The sequence below is a fragment of the Musca domestica genome, unplaced genomic scaffold, assembly GCF_030504385.1.
Source record: "Musca domestica strain aabys unplaced genomic scaffold, Musca_domestica.polishedcontigs.V.1.1 32, whole genome shotgun sequence".
NCBI lineage: Eukaryota > Metazoa > Arthropoda > Insecta > Diptera > Muscidae > Musca > Musca domestica.
Window position 1 is genome coordinate 2,731,988 of NW_026712311.1, and position 21,707 is coordinate 2,753,694.

The 21,707-nt window shown below is 28.9% G+C and overlaps 2 protein-coding genes across 4 annotated transcripts; both read left to right on the top strand.

The window, feature by feature from the left end:
* Nucleotides 1-410: 410 nt before the first annotated feature.
* Nucleotides 411-6,907, top strand: LOC101895543 (CD63 antigen). The gene is made up of 4 exons (XM_011293382.2): nt 411-554; nt 5,914-6,279; nt 6,347-6,577; nt 6,643-6,907. Exons 1-4 carry the CDS (start codon nt 486-488, stop codon nt 6,718-6,720), a joined length of 744 nt encoding a protein of 247 aa, XP_011291684.1. The 5' UTR covers nt 411-485; the 3' UTR covers nt 6,721-6,907.
* A 4,503-nt stretch (nt 6,908-11,410) lies between these two features.
* On the top strand, nt 11,411-20,589 carry LOC101895831 (23 kDa integral membrane protein). Of its 3 annotated transcripts, none has more exons than XM_059125195.1 (5): nt 11,411-11,429; nt 14,785-14,951; nt 19,386-19,574; nt 19,660-20,061; nt 20,128-20,589. In XM_059125195.1, exons 2-5 carry the CDS (start codon nt 14,871-14,873, stop codon nt 20,359-20,361), a joined length of 906 nt encoding a protein of 301 aa, XP_058981178.1. In that variant the 5' UTR covers nt 11,411-11,429; nt 14,785-14,870; the 3' UTR covers nt 20,362-20,589. The 3 variants fall into 3 exon arrangements, with proteins under 3 accessions (XP_058981178.1, XP_005181579.2, XP_058981177.1); XM_005181522.4 differs by lacking the exon at nt 11,411-11,429 and adding an exon at nt 14,662-14,704; XM_059125194.1 differs by lacking the exon at nt 11,411-11,429 and adding an exon at nt 14,669-14,690.
* Nucleotides 20,590-21,707: the final 1,118 nt, after the last annotated feature.

Here is a 21,707-nt window from a genome sequence, read left to right on the forward strand (position 1 = left end):
TATAGACCCAAAATATAATGGCTATATTCGGTATTTTTAAGATTTTAACAGAATTTTTTTTTTACTGGATTTTAATTTATTTATTTATTTATTTATTTATTTATTTATTTTATTTTTTTTTTTTTTTGAAAATTTCCAAATTCTTTCCAAAGAGTGGAAGATATTCAAAGTTCGGCCCGGCCGAACTTTCTGCTTTTTTACTTGTGCTTATGTTTTACCATCCTCTCTTTATATTTTAAAAAATAATTACATATTTGTTTATATAAACCCCAAGAGTGGTTGCGTATACGTGCTGTCGTTACTTATACGCCCCACACCCCAGTATTTAACTAAAAATCGATTTTTCAGCCTCAATTACAATTTTTTTTAAACATTTTTCCTAATACCTTGTATTTTTCTTTTACTTTCAGATTTTTTTTCTCCAGCAAAACATAAAATTTTCGCAAAGCTTTCGCAACAACCACACAAAAGCAATCTAGAAAAAAATGTCTCTGCTGACGGGTAGTGCAAACTGCATCAAATATGTTTTGTTTGCTTTCAATTTAGTTTTTATGGTAAGTTTTCGATTTTTGCCTGCCATTGGCATTTGACGATAACATGGAGCTGATATTCCGCATTGCTTTTTCATTATCATTTCATCCACCGTTGATAATGTGAAATGGAAAGAAAAGGCGTACAAAAAAACAGATGATTCACCAAATCACTCGAGGCCGGCCATATGTCCCCGCGTTAAGTCCAAAGTTTTAGAATTTCATTTGTCATACTTAGAAAAAATAGAAAATTTCGGTGATTTACCATTATCTATACATCAATCGATCTTCTGCTTTAAACATAAAAAAAAATTATTTAAATTTTTTTATAAATGAAAAAAAAAAAACATTTTGAAAAAGCCGAAACAGAAGCTCTATCGTTGTTACCGGGTAGTGTGTGATAAGTGGTGATTCTCTTCGGTAATCAGGGGCTTGTGGTTTTTGTAAATCGATTTTACAGTCAAATATCTCTAACGTCTACAATGCACTATCGTTTTCAATATTTTGTTGAAATCAGAAAAATTATCCAATTCATAATTTCCCCAAGATTTTGAAGAGTCTTACAAAAAATTAAATTTTAGTTGAAATTGGGGGCGTATACTTAATATCCTTCTTTGTACCCCTTAATATTAAAATCTAAGAGCCTTAAGGGACATTTTTAGGCCAAATTTGAAAGAAGTCAATGTTTTAGAAATCCCCTAAAAAATTCTGATTTTTGGCAAAAAAGTTTTGAAATTTTAGACCCTTATGGGGACACCTTAGCCTTAGGGGACTTTTAAACCAACATTTCTTCAAAAACAAAAGACGTTTAAGGTCTAAACTTAGGATTTCCATATTCATTTAAAAATCTGCATTAAAAACCAAATTTTAGGACCTCAAAATTAAAAAAAAAAAAACTCATACACAATTTTCTGTCACAGACTGTAGTACATATTTGAAATTTCAAATACGAAATTTGAAACTATTCCGGCGAATCGTCAAAATACCGAATATAGGTAGGTACTGATATATGGGGCCTATACGAAGACCTGGACCTGCATGAACAATTTTCTGTCACAGGCTAAATTATTAAATTATTATTTCCGTTTGTATGGTGGAGGTTATAAAAATAAAACTCTTGTTGAACTTCGGGCGTATACTTGTTGGTGTTATTTATACGACCTGCTATTTAATATCAATGTTTTAGGAAATTAACAGGCGTTTTATGTCCAAATTTTAGAGAAGTCGACAAAAGTCAGGAATACTCAAAAAATCTTTAAAAAAAAACAACATTTTTTTTCAAAATCTACGTTCTGAATTCTCGGAGGATATTCAAAAATTATGTAAGGGAAATTCATAAACTCCTTAAGAAATTATAAGACATTGAAAGTCTTATAGGAGCTTTAAAAATTAGACTTTATTTTATGACCCAAAAGTAGCTTCAAAAATTTCGTTGAGAATCCACATTTTATTTCCTCAAAGGAAACTCACAAATTCCAACAAAACTCCTCGTTTTAAGACCACATTTTAGAACTTAAATAGCACTAAAAATATTCCTTAAAAATCCATGACTTAAGGCCGCATTTAAGCCCTTGAGACAACTTTAAATTTTTTTTTTTTCGAAGAACCCAGAATTTTAAGTGACTTTCAGAAATGTCTAGGAAATGCCATTCGAATCAACAATTTATGTCTATCTTTAAAAACGTAGATTTTTTGATTTACTGACTTGGAATATTGCGCTGATCAAGAATATATATACTTTCTAAGGTCTAACATAAGTATTTTGAGAAGTTACAAACGGAATACCAAGGTTAATAGTCATTACCAAGGGGGCGTATTCGTATTGTCGTTAGTCATACGTCCTATGATTCTTTCTAAATACTTTTTTTATTCATTTTTTCTCTTCTTGAACACATTGACGTTTATTTTACAACATTTTTGTTTGTCTGAGAATTTTACTCAATTTATCTTAAAATTGGACCTACATAGACATCACGATAAGTTTTCGATAAGAGTCTAGTATTTTTTTTTATCTTTTTTCTTCGTTGCATAGTGACGTCAATGGAAGATAACAGGAAAAGATCTCAACAAAAAGTATTTATGAAATTCCAAAAATAAATTCTTCTTGGCTGTTTAATTCGCGCTCGCCCAACCCTCTCATCTCTCCAGATTCAGACAACTTTATTTCGATTTCTAGACATTGAATGTCTTCTGAACGACATTATCTTTTATATTCCTTTGGCATTATTAAAAAAAAAGAACTACATCAGATGTTTCACGTTGGGCGCCACTTTCAATAGAATTCCGAAAAGCGTTAAAATTGCTAGACAGGAGCGCCATACTTCTTGTGATTCCCGTTGGCATTATTTTACAAATAAAAAATTGAATAATAAATTTTCAGATGCCTCATTTTGGGGGCCAATTCAAGAGGAGTCAGAAAAGGGTAAATTTTCTAAAAGGGATCTTTCATATATTGGCCATGCTATATGAGCGTCGTGCTCCCTTCTATCCCTTTGGCATTATTTAAAAAAATAACTGCATCAGTTGTTTCATGTTGGGCGCCATTTTCAATAGAAATTAAAAAAAAGGATAACATTTTTGAACGGGACTTTTTTTATGTTTTAAGCCTTCGGATCGGTATACTCCGTTTACTCCTCGTTGGCATTATTTTAGAAAAACGGCACATGAAACCCTGCACTATTTTCCCATGTTGGGCGCCATTTTAATAAAACACATCAAATGTATAAAAGAGAACTTAAGACTTCTGAGGGCCATACTCCCTTTGTTTCCCGTTGGCATTAATTTACAAATAAAAAAATTGAATATGAAATTGTTTCAGTTGGCCCATATTGGGCGCCAATTCAAGAAGAATCAGAAAAGGGTACATTTTCTAAAAGGGGCCTTCCATATATTGGCCGTGCTTTATGAGCGTCGTACTCCTTTCTATCCCTTTGGCATTATTTAAAAAAATAACCGCATCAGTTATTTCATGTTAGGCGCCACTTTCAGTAGAAATTAAAAAGGATAACATTTTTGAACCGGACCTCTTATATAATTTAAGCCTTCGGAACGGTATACTAGCGGAACATGAAACTCTATACTATTGTCCCATGTTGGGCGCCACTTTAGTAGAACACATAAAATTTATGAAAGAGAACTTCTGAGTGCCATACTCCCTTTGATTCCCGTTGGCATTATTTTACAAAAAAAAAACGAATATGAAATTGTTTCAGTTGGCCCATATTGGGCGCCAATTCAAGAGGAATCAGAAAAGGGTAAATTTTCTAAAAGTGACCTTTCATATATTGACCATGCCATGTGAGCTTCGTACTCCTTTCTATCCCTTTGGCATTATTTAAAAAAATTACCGCATCAGTTATTTCATGTTGGGCGCCACTTTCAGTAGAAATTAAAAAAGGATAACATTTTTGAACAGGACCTTGTTTATGTTGTAAGCCTTCGGAGCGGCATACTCCGTTTACTTCTCGTTGTCATTATTTTAGAAAAACGGCACATGAAACTCTGTACTATTGTCCCATGTTGGGCGCCACTTTAATAGAACACATCAAATGTATGAAAGAGAACTTCTGACTTCTGAGCACCATACTCTGGACGGGGCATACTTCTTTTATTACTCGTTGGCATTATTTTGAAAATTGGAAAATCTGTTTCAATTTCCCCATGTTGGGCGCCACTTTAATAGTAATGGCAAATTTCTAAACGGGACGTTCTACGCATTGAATGCCTTCTGTGTGACCTACTCCTTTCGAGCCCCGATGTCATTATTTTACAAATAAAGAACAGAATATTAAAGTGTTTCAGATGCTTCATGTTGGGCGCCACTTCAATAGAAATCAGAAAGAAGTTAAGTTTTCTAAAGAAGACCTTTCATATATTGAAAGCTACTGAGCGACATACTTCTTTTACTATTCATTGGCATTATTTTAGAACAATAGCACTTGAAGCTTTGTTCCAATTGTCCCATGTTGGGCGCAACTTTAATAGAAAACAATAAATTTCCCAACCTTCAATACATTGAATGTCATTTGAGCGTCATACTCATTACGATTCCCGTTGACATTATCCCACAAAAATCATCATAAAAAATTGCATCAGCAGCCCCATGTTGGTCGCCACTTTTAATAGAAATCGGAAAAGGGTTAAAATTTCTAGAGGGGACCTAATATATATTGTTGGTCTTCAGAGTGGCATACTCCTTTTACTTCTCGTTGGCATTATTTTGAAAACAAAAATGGAGAAGCTGTTTCAAGCTGTCCCAAGTTGGGCGCCACTTTAGAAATTAGAACTAGGTTTCAATTTCCCGAAGGGGAGTGGCATATTCCTTTTACTCCTCGTTGGCTTTATTTTAGAAAAAATGAAAACCCTCTTTCAAATGCCCCATATTGGGCGCCACTTTAATTGAAAATGGCAAATTTCTAAACGGGACTATCTATACAATGAATGCTATATGAGCTTCGTACTCATTTCGATTCCCGCTGGCATTATTTAAAAAAAAGACTGCATTAGTTGCCCCATGTTGGGCGCCACTTTGAACAGAAATCAGAAAATGGTAACATTTTTAAACGGAACTTTATATATTTTTTAAGACTTCGATGCGACATACTCCTTGTTGGCATTATTTTGAAAAAAAGTCAATCTGTTTCAATAGCCCCATGTTGGGCGCCACATTAGAAATGAGCAAGAGGATTACATTTCCAAAAGGGACCTTTTATATATTGCAAGCTTCCAGAGTGGCATATTCCTTTTACTCCTCGTTGTTTTTTTTTTTTTTTAGAAAAAATGCAAACTCTGTATCAAATACCCCATGTTGGGCGCCACTTTAATAGCAAATGGCAAATTTTTAAACGGGACCTACTATACATTCAATGTCTTTTGAGTGACATATTTCTTTCGAGTACCGTTGACATTATTAAAAAAAATAACTGGAGTCTCATACATTTTTTTTCAAAAATAATAGCAGTCCCATGTTGGGCGCCATTTGAATAGAAATCAGAAAAAGGGCAACATTTCTAAACGGGACCTTTTATATATTTTTTGGAAACTTTCTGAGCGACATACTAATTCTAATTCTCATTTTACAAAAAAAAAAAAAAAACCAAAAATATTTTCCAATTGCCCCATGTTGGGCGCCACTTTAATAGAAAACAAAAAATTCTCAACGGAACCTTCTATGAATTGATGGTCTGCCCAAGCTGATAATTTCTTTTCATCCTCGTTGGGATTAATCAAAAAATAGAGAAAAAATATCTTTCAATTGCCCCTTGTTGGGCGCCATTTGAACAAAAATAATTATTTTAGTATAAAAAGATGTAGATAAATAGAAAACATTTTTTATTCATTTTTCTCTCTTTCTCTTCCTCCCTCTCTCTCTCCCCCCACACAGCTAACCGGCATTATCTTAATTGCCGTTGGTGTTGGCGTTGCCGCCATCTATACAGAATATGAAGCCTTTTTGGTGTCGAAATTCTTTTCGATACCGACATTCCTGATTGTCATCGGTTCCTTTATCATTGTCATCTCCTTCTTTGGCTGCTGGGGTGCCTTGAAGGAAAACTACTGCTTGATTTTGACCTTCTCGGTGCTGTTGGGTTTGATCTTCATTTTGGAATTGGCCGCTGGCATTAGCGGTTATGTTTTGCGTTCCGATGCCGAGTCATTGATTAAGGGTAGCCTAACGGAATCGATGAAGGAATACAATCCGACGCATACCAATGATGTGACCTTTATGTGGGACTATGTGCAGAGGACTGTAAGTAGATTGATACTAAGTTTCGGGGTTTTCTAGATGAAATAATGCATTTCTTCTTCCCCCGTAGTTCACCTGCTGCGGCGTTGAAAGCTACAAGGATTGGAACACCGTTCTCAATGGCTCCTTGCCATTGTCCTGCTGCCGCAATCCCGTTGGCCAAGTGGGCTCCTTCACCTGTACCATGAACAACGAGGATGTCAATCGTTACAGTCTCGGCTGTTTGAGTGAATTCTCCAATTACATTGCCGCCCATGCCGTGAGCTTGGGTGCCGCCGGTGTGGTCATTGCCATTATTCAGGTGAGTGAGGTACTCCATGGTCCATGTATGGCCTTTCTAATTCGGGTTTTGTTTTTCCATTTCAGTTCTTTGGTGTCTTGTTTGCCTGCTATATTGCCCGCGAAATTAAAATACGCAACGGCATTACCGGTTTCATGGGTTAAACTCGGATGCTGAAAAGAAGAGGATGAGAAGGCGGCAGGAGAAAGTGAGAAGTTTCCAGAGTTTCATAGTCATAATACGCAAACTAAGCTTTGTCTGCAAATGTTTCGCTTTGTTTAATGTTTAATTTTTCAAATGTTTTTTTAAATCAATAAAGAGAAAACAATAAAAATAACAATTTTTTTAAAATGCTCTACGTTGGAAAAAATATTTTTTAATAAATCCACGTCTGTCAATAATTGGAAAAAATATTTTTTAATAAATCCACGTCTGTCAATAATTGGAAAAAATATTTTTTAATAAATCCACGTCTGTCAATAATTGGAAAAAATATTTTTTAAAAAATCCACGTCTGTCAATAATTGGAAAAAATATTTTTTAAAAAATCCACGTCTCTCAATAATTGGAAAAACAATATTTCTTAAAAATCCACGTCTGTCAATAATTGTAAAAAAAATATTTTTTAAAAAATCCACGTCTGTCAGGAATTGGAAAAAATATTTTTTTAAAAAATCCACGTCTGTCAGGAATTGGAAAAAATATTTTTTTAAAAAATCCACGTCTGTCAGGAATTGGAAAAAATATTTTTTTAAAAAATCCACGTCTGTCAATAATTGAAAAAAATATTTTTTAATAAATCCACGTCTGTCAATAATTGGAAAAAATATTTTTTAATAAATCCACGTCTGTCAATAATTGGAAAAAATATTTTTTAATAAATCCACGACTGTCAATAATTGGAAAAAATATTTTTTAAAAAATCCACGTCTGTCAATAATTGGAAAAAATATTTTTTAATAAATCCACGTCTGACAATAATTGGAAAAAAATATTTTTTAAAATATCCACGTCTGTCAATAATTGGAAAAAATATTTATTAATAAATCCACGTCTGTCAATAATTGGAAAAAATATTTTTTTAAAAAATCCACGTCTGTCAATAATTGGAAAAAATATTTTTTAATAAATCCACGTCTGTCAATAATTGGAAAAAATATTTTTTAAAAAATCCACGTCTGTCAATAATTGGAAGAAATGTTTTTTTAAAAAATCCACGTCCGTCAATATTTGGAAAAAATATTTTTTAAAAAAATCCACGTCTGTCAATAATTGGAAAAAATATTTTTTAAAAAATCCACGTCTCTCAATAATTGGAAAAAATATTTTTTAATAAATCCACGACTGTCAATAATTGGAAAAAATATTTTTTAATAAATCCACGTCTGTCAATAATTGGAAAAAATATTTTTTAATAAATCCACGTCTGTCAATAATTGGAAAAAATATTTTTTAATAAATCCACGTCTGTCAATAATTGGAAAAAAAATATTTTTTTAATAAATCCACGTCTGTCAATAATTGAAAAAAATATTTTTTTAATAAATCCACGTCTGTCAATAATTGGAAAAAAATATTTTTTAAAAAATCCACGTCAGTCAATAATTGGAAAAAATATTTTTTAAAAAATCCACGTCTGTCAATAATTAGAAAAAATATTTTTTAAAAAATCCACGTCTGTCAATAATTGGAAAAAATATTTTTTAATAAATCCACGTCTGTCAATAATTTGAAAAAATATTTTTTAAAAAAACCACGTCTGTCAATAATTGGAAAAAATATTTTTTAATAAATCCACGTCTGTCAATAATTGGAAAAAATATTTTTTAATAAATCCACGTCTGACAATAATTGGAAAAAAATATTTTTTAAAATATCCACGTCTGTCAATAATTGGAAAAAATATTTTTTAAAAAAATCCCCGTCTGTCAATAATTGGAAAAAATATTTTTTAATAAATCCACGTCTGTCAATAATTGGAAAAATATATTTTTTAATAAATCCACGTCTGTCAATAATTGGAAAAAAATATTTTTTAATAAATCCACGTCTGTCAATAATTGGAAAAAATATTTTTTAAAAAATCCACGTTTGTCAATAATTGCAAAAAATTACTTTTTAATAAATCCACGTCTGTCAATAATTGGAAAAAATATTTTTTTTTAAAAAATCCACGTATGTCAATAATTGGAAAAAATATTTTTTAATAAATCCACGTCTGTCAATAATTGGAAAAAATATTTTTTAATAAATCCACGTCTGTCAATAATTGGAAAAAATATTTTTTAATAAATCCACGTCTGTCAATAATTGGAAAAAATATTTTTTAATAAATCCACGTCTGTCAATAATTGGAAAAAATATTTTTTAATAAATCCACGTCTGTCAATAATTGGAAAAAATATTTTTTAATAAATCCACGTCTGTCAATAATTGGAAAAAATATTTATTAATAAATCCACGTCTGTCAATAATTGGAAAAAATATTTTTTTAAAAAATCCACGTCTGTCAATAATTGGAAAAAATATTTTTTAATAAATCCACGTCTGTCCATAATTGGAAAAAAATATTTTTTAATAAATCCACGTCTGTCAATAATTGGAAAAAAATATTTTTTAATAAATCCACGTCTGTCAATAATTGGAAAAAATATTTTTTTAATAAATCCACGTCTGTCAATAATTGGAAAAAATATTTTTTAATAAATCCACGTCTGTCAATAATTGGAAAAAATATTTATTAATAAATCCACGTCTGTCAATAATTGGAAAAATATTTTTTTAAAAAATCCACGTCTGTCAATAATTGGAAAAATATTTTTTTTAAAAAATCCACGTCTGCCAATAATTTAAAAAAAAATTTTTTAAAAAATCCACGTCTGTTATTAAAGTCGAAAAAATATTTTATTAGAAAATCCACGTATGTCAATAATTGGAGAAAATATTTTTTAAAAAATCCACGTCTGTCAATAATTGGAAAAAATATTTTTTTAAAAAATCCACGTCTGTCAATAATTGGAAAAAATATTTTTTAATAAATCCACGTCTGTCAATAATTGGAAGAAATATTTTTTAATAAATCCACGTCTGTCAACAATTGGAAAAAATATATTTTAAAAAATCCACGTCTGTCAATAATTGGAAAAAATATATTTTAAGAAATACACGTCTGTCAATAATTGGAAAAATTTTTTTTAAAAAATCCACGTCTGTCAATAATTGGAAAAAATATTTTTTAAAAAATCCACGTCTGTCAATAATTGGAAAAAATATTTTTTAAAAAATTTACATCCAAATATTTTTTAAAAAATCCACGTCTGTCAATAATTGGAAAAAATATTTTTTTTAAAAAATCCACGTCAGCCAATAATTTAAAAAAATATTTTTTAAAAAATCCACGTCTGTTATTAAAGTCGAAAAAATATTTTATTAAAAAATCCACGTCTGTCAATAATTAGAAAAAATATTTTTTAAAAAATCCACGTCTGTCAATAATTGGAAAAAATATTTTTTAAAAAATCCACGTCTGTCAATAATTGGAAAAAATATTTTTTAATAAATCCACGTCTGTCAATAATTGGAAAAAATATTTTTTAAAAAATCCACGTCTGTCAATATTGGAAACATATTTTTTAGAAAAACCACGTCTGTCAATAATTGTAAAAAATATTTTTTTTTAAAAAATCCACGTCTGCCAATAATTGTAAAAAAATTTTTTAAAAATCAACGTCTGTCAATAATTGTAAAAAATATTTTTTAGAAAAACCATATATATTTTCTAAAAAATCCACGTCTGTCAATAATTGGAAAAAATATTTTTTAAAAAATCCATGTCTGTCAATAACTGGAAAAAATATTTTTTTAAAAAATCCACGTCTGTCAATATTTGAAAAAATATTTTTTTAAAAAATCCACGACTGTCAATAATTGGAAAAAATATTTTTTAAAAAATCCACGTCTGTCAATAATTGGGAAAGATATTTTTTTAAAAAATCCACGACTGTCAATAATTAAAAAGAATATTTTTTAAAAAATCCACGTTTGTTAGAATAATCGAAAAAATATTTTTTAAAAAATCCTAATACCGACAAGGACTGAAAAAATATTATTTTTAATTATGTTTTCTATGGAAATTCTAATGGCGCCCAACTTGGGGCGGAAGCAGTATGATTTTGTATATAAGTTTTTCTTTTTGATTTCAAGCAGAACTCATCATTTGTAAATTTTTTCTTAAATTTCAATTATGAAAAGCCATTTTGAACCATTTTCCGATATTTGTTGCAATTTTCCTATTAGAAATTTTGTCGAGGAAAATCTTTTTCTTTTAAAGAAAAGTTTTAGTAAAACAACTTATCAGTCATTTAAAAATTCCAGGTTTGCCTTACCAGTTCCATAAAATCAATACTCGTGGTTCATTCATGTTTTAAGTGTATCGCAAGGGGCAAGTCAAGAGCAAGGGTAGGCAAATTGTCTTGCAACCAAGGTAACCAAAAAAACCACCAGCAGGCTAATGTCAATAGGACATGTGGTCACATTTAGGTCTAACACAAACAAACAACAAAACAATCAAGGAATTCAATTAAATGCCAGTTGTTCTGAAACAATTCTCTTGACTACCTCGCCAGAGAAAGGGAATTTGGTGGAGAACCTAATTTTGAAAACTCACCCCCCTCCCTCTCCAACATTCGCTAGCAAAACAAAAGCTTTCGGAATTGTGTTCCTCTGTGTTGAAAAAAAAATACTTAGTGACCCAATAAATCGTTGGAAAAATAAATTCTGAAATATTGCGAAAATATTTCTTGGTGTTGACAGAATAGAGTTCTTATCATATCTCGCTTAATTGTTGTTATCTTTTCTGGCTGGCCGAAAGAGTGTGAGTGAGATTCCATATGCTGGTGTTGTTGTTATTGTTGTTCGTTTGTTGGTTTTACTCCCACTTCAACCCCATCATCAACAATTGTTAATTTTTTTTAGTTAAAGTAGGTACAGTTGGGGTTAGGTAAATGAAAATCCACGTCTGTCAATGGTTGGTAAAAATATTTTTTTAAAAAATCCAAGTCTGTCAATAAATGGAAAAAATATTTTTTAAAAAAGATTCAAATCTGTCAATAATTTGAAAAAATATATTTTACAAAATCCACGTCCATTGGTAAATCAAAAAAAATATATTTTATTAAATACAGGTCTATAGGTAATCAAAAAAAAATGTTTTTTAAAAAATCCACTCCATAGGTAATCAAAAAAAATATTTTTTAAAAAATCCACTTCTGTCAATGATTGAAAAAATATTTTTTTTTTAAAAATCCACGGCTGTCAATAATTGGAAAATCGTTTTTTAAAACATCCACGTGTGTCAATTATTGGAAAAATATTTTTTAAAAAATCCACGTCTGTCAATAATTGGAAAAAATATTTTTTAAAAAATCCGTGTCCGTCAATAATTGGAAAAATATTTTTTAAAAAATTCACGTAAGTCAATAATTGGAATATTCTTTAAAAAATCCACGTATGTCAATAATTGGAAAAAATATATTTTTAAAAAATCCACGTATGTCAATAATTGGAAAAAATATTTTTTAAAAAATCCACGTATATCAATTATTGGAAAAATATTTTTTTTAAAAAATCCACGTCTATCAATTATTGGAAAAAATATTATTTAAAAGATCCACGTCTATCAATTATTGGAAAAAATATTTTTTTAAAAAATCCGCGTCTATCAATAATTGGAAAAAATATATTTTTAAAAAATCCACGTCTATCAATTATTGGAAAAAATATTTTTTAAAAAATCCGCGTCTATCAATAATTGGAAAAAATATTTTTTTAAAAAATCCACGGCTATCAATTATTGGAAAAAAATATTTTTTAAAAAATCCACTTCCATTGGTAAATCAAAAAAATATTTTGTTAAAAAATCCACGTCTGTCAATTATTGGAAAAAATATTTTTTTAAAAAATCCACGTCCATTGGTAAATCAAAAAAATATTTTTTAAAAAATCCTCGTCCATTGGTAAATCAAAAAAATATTTTTTAAAAAATCCACTTCCATTGGTAAATCAAAAAAATATTTTTTTAAAAAATCCACGGCTATCAATTATTGGAAAAAAATATTTTTTAAAAAATCCACTTCCATTGGTAAATCAAAAAAATATTTTGTTAAAAAATCCACGTCTGTCAATTATTGGAAAAAATATTTTTTAAAAAATCCTCGTCCATTGGTAAATCATAAAAATATTTTTTAAAAAATCCATGTCCATTGGTAAATCAAAAAAATATTTTTTAAAAAATCCTAGTCCATTGGTAAATCAAAAAAATATTTTTTAAAAAATCCACGTCAATTGGTAAATCCAACATATATTTTTTTAAAAAAATCCACGTCCATTGGTAAATCAAAAAAATATTTTTTTAAAGAATCCACGTCCATTGGTAAATCAAAAAAATATTTTTTAAAAAATCCACATCCATTGGTGAATCCAAAAAAATTTTTTTAAAAAATCCACGTCAATTGGTGAATCCAACATATATTTTTTTAAAAAAATCATTCTGTTGGAAAATCCTAAAAGTATATATTTTTTAAATCCACGTCTGTTGGAAAATCCTAAAATTATTTTTTTAAAAAAAAATCCACGTCTGTTAGAAAATCCTAAAAATATATTTTTTTAAATCCACGTCTGTTGGAAAATCCTAAAAATATTTTTTATGAAATCCATGTCCATTGGTAATCAAAAAAAAATATTTTTTATAAAAAAAATCCACGTCTGTTAGAAAATCCTAAAAATATATTTTTTTAAATCCACGTTTGTTGGAAAATCCTAAAAATATTTTTTAAAAAATCCATGTCCATTGATAAATCAAAAAAAATATTTTTTAAAAAATGCACGTCCATTGGTAAATCAAAAAAATATTTTTTAAAAAATCCACGTCTATTGGTAAATCAAAAAAATATTTTTTAAAAAATCCACGTCTATTGGTAAATCAAAAAAATATTTTTTTTAAAAAATCCACGTCCATTGGTAAATCAAAAAAATATTTTTTAAAAAATCCACATCCATTGGTGAATCCAAAAATTTTTTTTTTTAAAAATCCACATCCATTGGTAAATCAAAAAAATATTTTTTAAAAAATCCACGTCCATTGGTAAATCAAAAAAATATATTTTTTAAAAAATCAACGTCCATTGGTAAATCAAAAAAATATTTTTTAAAAAATTCACGTCAATTGGAAAAAAATATTTTTTAAAAAATCCGCGTCAATTAGTACATTTAAAAAATATTTTTTTTAAAAAATCCACGTCTGTCAATAAATGTAAAAAATATTTTTTTTAAATCCACGTCTGCCAATAATTGAAAAAATATATTTTTTTAAAAAATCCACGTCTGCCAATAATTGAAAAAAATATTTTTTTTAAATCCACGTCTGCCAATAATTGAAAAAATATATTTTTTTAAAAAATCCAAGTCTGCCAATAGTTGAAAAAATATTTATTTAAAAATCCACGTCTATCAATAAATTGAAAAAATATTTTTTTAAAGTGGAATAAATATTTTTAAAAAAAATCCACGTCTATCAAAAAGTAGAAAAAATATTTTTATAAAAAAATCCACGTCTGTCAATTATTGGAAAAAATATTTTTTTTAAAAAATCCACGTCTGTCAATGGTTGGTAAAAATATTTTTTAAAAAATCCACGTCTGCCAATATTGAAAAAATTGGTAAAAATATTTTTTAAAAAATCCACTTCTGTCAGTAATTGGAAAGAATAATTTTTTAAAAATTCACGTCTATCAATAATTGGAAAAAATATTTTTTGAAAAATCCACGTCCGTCAAAAATTGGAAAAAATATTTTTTGAAAAATCTACATTCGTCAATAATTGGAAAAAATATTTTTTAAAAAATTCTAAAAACCAGCCCTTACTGTACTGATAACGAAAAACCAAAACAACTTTTTTTCTCCATAAAACAACACGAACAACAACACCACCACCACCACTGAGAACCTCCGCTGTCGTCAATTCCAGCCGAAGAGAACAAATACTAGCAAGTTAACACACGAAACAAAAAAAAAAGATATTATGACTGTTTTTTAAATAGAAAAAAGCTTTTCAATATTTTAGTATTTCTGTAACTTGGCAAGTAAAGAGTTGTAAGAGAAAGAGAACCGTTAATAATATTTCAATAAAAATAATCAAAGAAAATAATTAATATTTTCTTTCCATCCAATAGTGAATCAATAGAAAAAAATTCAAAACTCTTAACGAAAGGATTTGTGTCGCGAAGAAAACGTCTTCAACGAATAACGAAAGGAAAAAATGGCCACAAGGGATTTACAATTGAATTCCGGCATGCGTTGTGCCAAATATATGCTGCTCATTGTGAGCTTTATGTTTGCGGTAAGTATGATTTGATTTTAAGGGAAACAAGTTTTGAATCGAAATTTGGTCCTTCGAGTGTGAAATTTTCCATATTTTCATCTAGGGCCGTCAACGCCATTTTGTTACCTTGATTGTGGTAGTTCTCATAGTCATTCATCGTTGGCTTGTTATCTATATTTGTTTAATTCTTTTTGCTTGTGTATGTGTGTGTGAGTGATAGGAAATGAGTTTATGTGTGTGTGCGTGTGAGGTCCACTCACACACATTAATAATTCATAATTGTTGCTCAGCCGTTTTCAATATCCGTTCATGTTTCCCAATGGTATTTTGCCTTCGGGGGCCACTCAATAAAATGGAACCCCCTTTTTCCCCAACCAAGGTTAAAGGTCAATAGGAACTTCATTTTCTGGTTCGAATCTAAGGATTCCAATCCACATCCATTATTGAGTGCAAATGACCTTAATCGCTGGGGAGTGAAAAGAGCCAATATCGGTCTTCTTCCTCTACAACCTATTCTTGTGGATCGCCAGAGAATTATTTGTCCAACTGAGTCATAGTTTTTTTCTAACAAAAAACTAAAACCGAATTACATAGCATTTTGGGAAGACATATTTTTTAAAATATCCACGTCCGTCCAAAATTGGAAAAAATATATTTTTTTTAAAATCCACGGCCGTCAAAAAATGGAAAAATATTTTTTAAAAAATCCACGTCCGTCAAAGAATGGAAAAATATTTTTTGAAAAATCTACGTTCGTCAAAAATCGGAAAAATATTTTTTTAAAAAATCCACGCCCGTCAATAATTGGAAAAAATAGTTTTTAAAAAATGCACGTCTGTCAAAAATCGGAAAAAATATTTTTTAAAAAATCCACGTCCGTCAAAAATAGGAACAAATTATTTGTAAAAAATCCACGTCTGTCAAAAATCGGAAAAAATATTTTTTAAAAAATCCACGTCTGTCAAAAATCGGAAAATTTTTTTTTTAAAAATCCACGTCTGTCAAAAGTCGGAAAAAATATTTTTTAAAAAATTCACGTCTGTCAAAATTCGGAAAAAATATTTTTTAAAAAATCCACGTCTGTCAAAAAATGGAAAAATATTTTTTTAAAAAATCCACGTCCGTCAAAGAATGGAAAAATATTTTTTGAAAAATCTACGTTCGTCAAAAATTGGAAATATATTTTTTAAAATATCCACGTCTGTCAAAAATCTGAAAATATATTTTTTAAAAAATCCACGCCTGTCAAAAATCGGAAAAAATATTTTTTAAAAAATCCACGTCTGTCAAAAATCGGAAAAAATATTTTTTAAAAAATCCACGTCTGTCAAAAATCGGAAAAAATATTTTTTAAAATATCCACGTCCGTCCAAAATTGGAAAAAATATTTTTTAAAATATCCACGTCAGTCAATAATTGGAAAAAATATTTTCCGAAAAATCTACGTCCGTCAAAAATTAAAAAACAAATATTTTTTAAAACATCCACGTCTGTCAAAAATTGGAAAATTTAAAAAACCAACTCTTTTTGACTTTAAACAAGTAAAAAAGATGTAAGTTCGGCCGGGCCGAACTTTGAATTCCCCCCACTATTGAAAACGAACTTGGCAATTTTCAAAAAATAAAAAATAAAATCCGTTAAAAATTCTGTCAAAATCTTAAAAATACCAAATGTAGCCGTCATATTAGGGTCTAAACGAAGACGTAGACCTGCATAGGCAACTTTTGTCATAAGCCATTACAATATTCAAATGCGAAACTTAAAAAAAAATGTTGTTGTTGCGGAATGTTGCTAAAATCATCAACATATAGGGAGGTACTATTATATGGGGGCTATACCAAAATGTGGACCTGCACAGACACTTTTCTGTCATAGGCTGTAGCATCCATTACGAACTTCAAATATCAAATTTGAAATAATTCCGGTAAATAATGTCGCTGAAATCATGAAAATACCGAATATCGGGAGATACCGTTATATGGGGGCTATACCAAAACGTGGACCGACATGGCCTATTTTCAATACCAAAAGTCCTGTAGACATAATATACATTTGAGTAAAATTTTATCAATCTAATTCAATTCGTTCGGAAGTTAGAGTGATTTCCTCAGACGGACGGACATCGCTAAATCGCTGATCATATATATATATATATATATATATATATATATATATATATATATATATATATATATATATATATATATATATATATATATATATATATCGCGGGGTCTGAAATGTGTATTTCGAGATGTTACAAACGTAATGACAAACTTAATATACCCTCCAAGCTATGGTAGAGGGTATAAAATCCACGTCTGTCAAAAATCGAAAAAATATTTTTTAAAAAATCCACATCTGTCAAAAATCTGAAAAAATATTTTTTAAAAAATCCACGTCTGACAAAAAAAAAATTCACGTCTATTGGCCTTTGGAAAGAATATTTTTTTTAAAAATCCACTTTTTTCGTCTTTGGAAAAATATTTTTTAAAAAAATCCACTTTTTTCGCCTTTGGAAAAAATTTTTTAAAAAAACCACGTCTGTCAAAAATTGAAAAAAATACTTTTTAAAAAATCCACGTCTGTTGGCCTTTGGAAAAATATTTTTTAAAAAATCCACGTCTGTTGGCCTTTGGAAAAATATTTTTTAAAAAAACCACGTCTGTTGGCCTTTGGAAAAATATTTTTTAAAAACCACGTCGGTTGGCTTTGGAAAAATATTTTTTATAAAATCCACGTCTGTTGGCCTTTGGAAAAATATTTTTTAAAAAATCCACGTCTGTCAATAATTGGAAAAAATATTTTTTAAAAAATCCATGTCCAAATTGGAAAAAATATTTTTTAAAAAATCAACGTCAGTCTTAAATTGGAAAAAATATTTTTTAAAAAATCCATGTCCAAATTGGAAAAAAATATTTTTTAAAAAATCCACGTCTGTCAATAATTTGAAAAAATATTTTTCAAGAAATCCACGTCTGTCAAAAATCGGAAAAAATACTTTTTAAAAAATCCACGTCCGTCAAAAATTGGAAAAAATATTTTTTAAAAAATTCACGTCTGTCAAAAATCGGAAAAAATATTTTTTAAAAAAACCACCTCTGTCAAAAATCGGAAAAAATAATTTTTAAAAAATCCACGTCAGTCTTAAATTAAAAAAAATATTTTTTAAAAAATTCACGTCCGTCAATATTTGAAGAAAATATTTTTTAAAAAATCCACTTCTGTCAATAATTGGAAAAAATATTTTTTAAAAAATCCACGTCTGTCAAAAATCGGAAAAAATATTTTTTAAAAAATTCACGTCTGACAAAAATTGAAAAAATACTTTTTTAAAAATCCACGTCTGTTGGCCTTTGGAAAAATATTTTTTAAAAAATCCACGTACGTCATAAATTGGAAAAAATATTTTTTTAAAAACCCACGTCTGTCAAAAATTGAAAAAATACTTTTTAAAAAATCCACGTCTGTCAAAAATTGAAAAAAAAATACTTTTTAAAGAATCCACGACTGTCAAAAATTGAAAAAAAAAACTTTTTAAAAAATCCACTTCTGTCAATAATTGGTAAAAATATTTTTTAAAAAATCAACGTCTGTCAATAATTGTAAAAAAAATATTTTTTAAAAAATCCACGTCTGTCAATAATTGGAAATAATATTTTTTAAAAATCCAAGCCTGTCATAAATTGGAAAAATATATTTTTTAAAAAATCCAGGTCTGTCAATAATTGAAAAAAATATATTTTTTTTAAAATTCCATGTCTATCATAAATTGGAAAAAATATTTTTTAAAAAATCCACGTTTGTCAACAATTAAAGAAAATATTTTTTTAAAAAATCCATGTCCAAATTGAAAAAAAATATTTTTTAAAAATTCAAGTCAGTCTTAAATTGAAAAATATATTTTTTAAAAAATCCACGTCAGTCTTAAATTGAAAAAAATATTTTTTAAAGAATCCACGTCTATTGGCCTTTGGAAAAAGTATTTTTTTAAAAATCCACGTCTTTTGGCCCTTAAAAAAAATATTTTTAAAAAATCCAAGTCCGTCAAAAATTGGAAAAAAAATACATTTTTAAAAATCCACGTCGGTCAAAAATTTGAGAAAAAAAATTTTTAAAAACTCCACGTCAGCCAAAAATTGAAAAAATATTTTTTAAAATATCCACGTCGATCAAAAATTGGAAAAACATTTTTCAAAAAATCCACGTCCGTCAAAAATTAGAAAAAATACTTTTTAAAAAATCCAAGTCTGTCAATAATTGTAAAAATATTTAAAAAAGATTTAAAAAAAAAATGAAAAAGTATCTTTTTTAAAAAATCCACGTCTCTTAGCCTTTTAAAAAAATATTTTTTTTTTAAATCGACGCCTTTTGGAAATATATAAAATATTTACAATATTTATATATGTTTTTTTATTATTATATTAATTTAATTCCTTCCACCTGTTCCAGATCACAGCCATTCTCCTGGTAATGGTTGGCTCCACCATCCAGGCCATATTTGGTGATTTCCGTCAATTTGTCGATGATCACTTCCTGTCACCGCCAGCCCTGCTAATTGCCATTGGCTTCATTCTATTGTTCGTTGCCACCCTGGGTGCCTATGGAGCCATCAAGGAAAGTGTTATGCTCATCAATTTGGTAGGTTGGCTGATCTGTGTTAGAAAATATGAAATTGACAATTTCCTCTCTTCACCTCCTCTCTCTTTCTTCTCTCACCGTGAAGTATGGCGTTTGCCTGTTCTTGGTTTTCATTTTGGAGGTATCTGCCTCAATTGCTGCCTTTGTAATGCAAGGCCAAGTCCGTGAGATGTTGGTTCGCACCATGAACGAATCGCTGGCCAATTACGAGTCGAACGAATATATCCAAGCCGGTGTGGACTTCATGCAGTCCGGCTTGGAATGCTGTGGCGTTGACGGTCCCCGCGATTGGATCAATTTCATTCAACAGTCCAACAGCACTGACAATCGCATCGATGTGCCCTTGTCGTGCTGCGGTATGTACAGCTATGACCTGGAGAGTTGTGAGAAACAATATGAGAATGGCTGCTTTGGACGCATGGACTTTATTATCTCACAGAGTACCATGTTGATTGCCACTGGCGCCACCACGGTGGCTTTTGTGCAGGTAAGAGATCACATTTCCTTGGATATATATTTTTTGGATTAATCGAAATTTTTGTTTTTCCCCCAGCTCCTGGGTGCTCTGTGTGCCTTTATGTTGGCCAAGACCCTGAGACGTAACAAGTCGATACGCGAGGCCCGTCGCTGGCAGTTGCAGCAAAGTTTGGGCGTTCTCATCTCGGGTGGCAAAATGGCCCCACCCATGAATTCACCCATGACCGGCTATACCCAGTTGGAGAAATCTGAAAGATTCTATGAACGGGAGCCCATCGCCTATACACCCAATAGTCCCAGTGTCAACTAAAGCGGGAACGGAAGCTCGACGTTATTTAAATTATATACAGTATATACTTATATTTAATAATATGACATCTACACACACACACAAATGTACTTATTTGATTGTATTAAACAAAAAAAAATTAATTTCTTATAAAAAATTTACTTAAATAAAAAGTATTTTTTGTGGATAGCTTTTCAAGCCAAAGCTGGTCCTAAACATACATTTTTTGAAGAACTAAACATTTATTTATCCCTAGATTTTTTTTATTAATTTTTTTTTCGGGAGGCCTATGAGTGGCGAAATTTTTAAAAATATTTTTATCCAAAGGCAGACGTGGATTTTTAAAAAAATATTTTTTCCAATTATTGACAGACGTGGATTTTTTAAAAATAGTTTTTTTTTCAATTATTTACTGACGTGGATTTTCAAAAAAAAAATATTTTTTCCAATTAATGACAGACGTGGATTTTCAAAAAAAAATATTTTTTTCCAATTATTGACAGACGTGGACTTGTTAAAAAATATTTTTTCCAATTTTTAAAAAAAAAATATTTTTTCCAATTATTGGCAGACATGGATTTTTTAAAACATATTTTTTCAATTATTGACGGACGTGGGTTTTTTAAAAAATATTTTTTCCAATTATTGAAGACGTGGATTTTTTAAAAAAAATATTTGCTCCAATTATTGACTGAAGTGGATTTAAAAAAAATATATTTTTTCCAATTATTGACAGACTTGGATTTAAAAAAAATATTTTTTCAATTACCGACAGACGTGGGTTTTTAAAAAAATATTTTTTCCAATTATTGACAGACGTGAATTTTTTAAAAATTATGTTTTCCAATTATTGACAGACGTGGGTCTTTAAAAAAATATTTTTTCCAATTATTGACAGACTTGGATTTTTTAAAAAATATTTTTTCCAATTATTGACAGAATTGGATTTTTTAAAAAATATTTTTTCCAATTATTGACAGAATTGGATTTTTTAAAAAATATTTTTTCCAATTATTGACAGAATTGGATTTTTTAAAAAATATTTTTTATTGACAGACGTGGATTTTTTAAAAAATATTTTTATTGACAGACGTGGATTTTTTAAAAAATATTTTTTCCAATTATTGAATAATTATTGACAGACGTGGATTTTTAAAAAATATTTTTTTATTGACAGACGTGGATTTTTTAAAAAATATTTTTTTATTGACAGACGTGGATTTTTAAAAAAAAATTTTTTATTGACAGACGTGGATTTTTTTAAAAAAATTTTTTTATTGACAGACGTGGATTTTTTAAAAAAAATTTTTTATTGACAGACGTGGATTTTTTAAAAAAATATTTTTTCCAATTATTGACAGACGTGG

Coding starts and splice junctions, on each gene's coding strand:
- LOC101895543 (XM_011293382.2), top strand. CDS start 486: ATGTCTCTGCTGACGGGTAGTGCAAACTGCATCAAATATGTTTTGTTT. Junction 6,280..6,346: donor GGGACTATGTGCAGAGGACT/GTAAGTAGATTG, acceptor CTTCCCCCGTAG/TTCACCTGCTGCGGCGTTGA. Junction 6,578..6,642: donor TGGTCATTGCCATTATTCAG/GTGAGTGAGGTA, acceptor TTTCCATTTCAG/TTCTTTGGTGTCTTGTTTGC.
- LOC101895831 (XM_059125195.1), top strand. CDS start 14,871: ATGGCCACAAGGGATTTACAATTGAATTCCGGCATGCGTTGTGCCAAA. Junction 19,575..19,659: donor GTGTTATGCTCATCAATTTG/GTAGGTTGGCTG, acceptor CTCACCGTGAAG/TATGGCGTTTGCCTGTTCTT. Junction 20,062..20,127: donor CCACGGTGGCTTTTGTGCAG/GTAAGAGATCAC, acceptor TTTTTCCCCCAG/CTCCTGGGTGCTCTGTGTGC.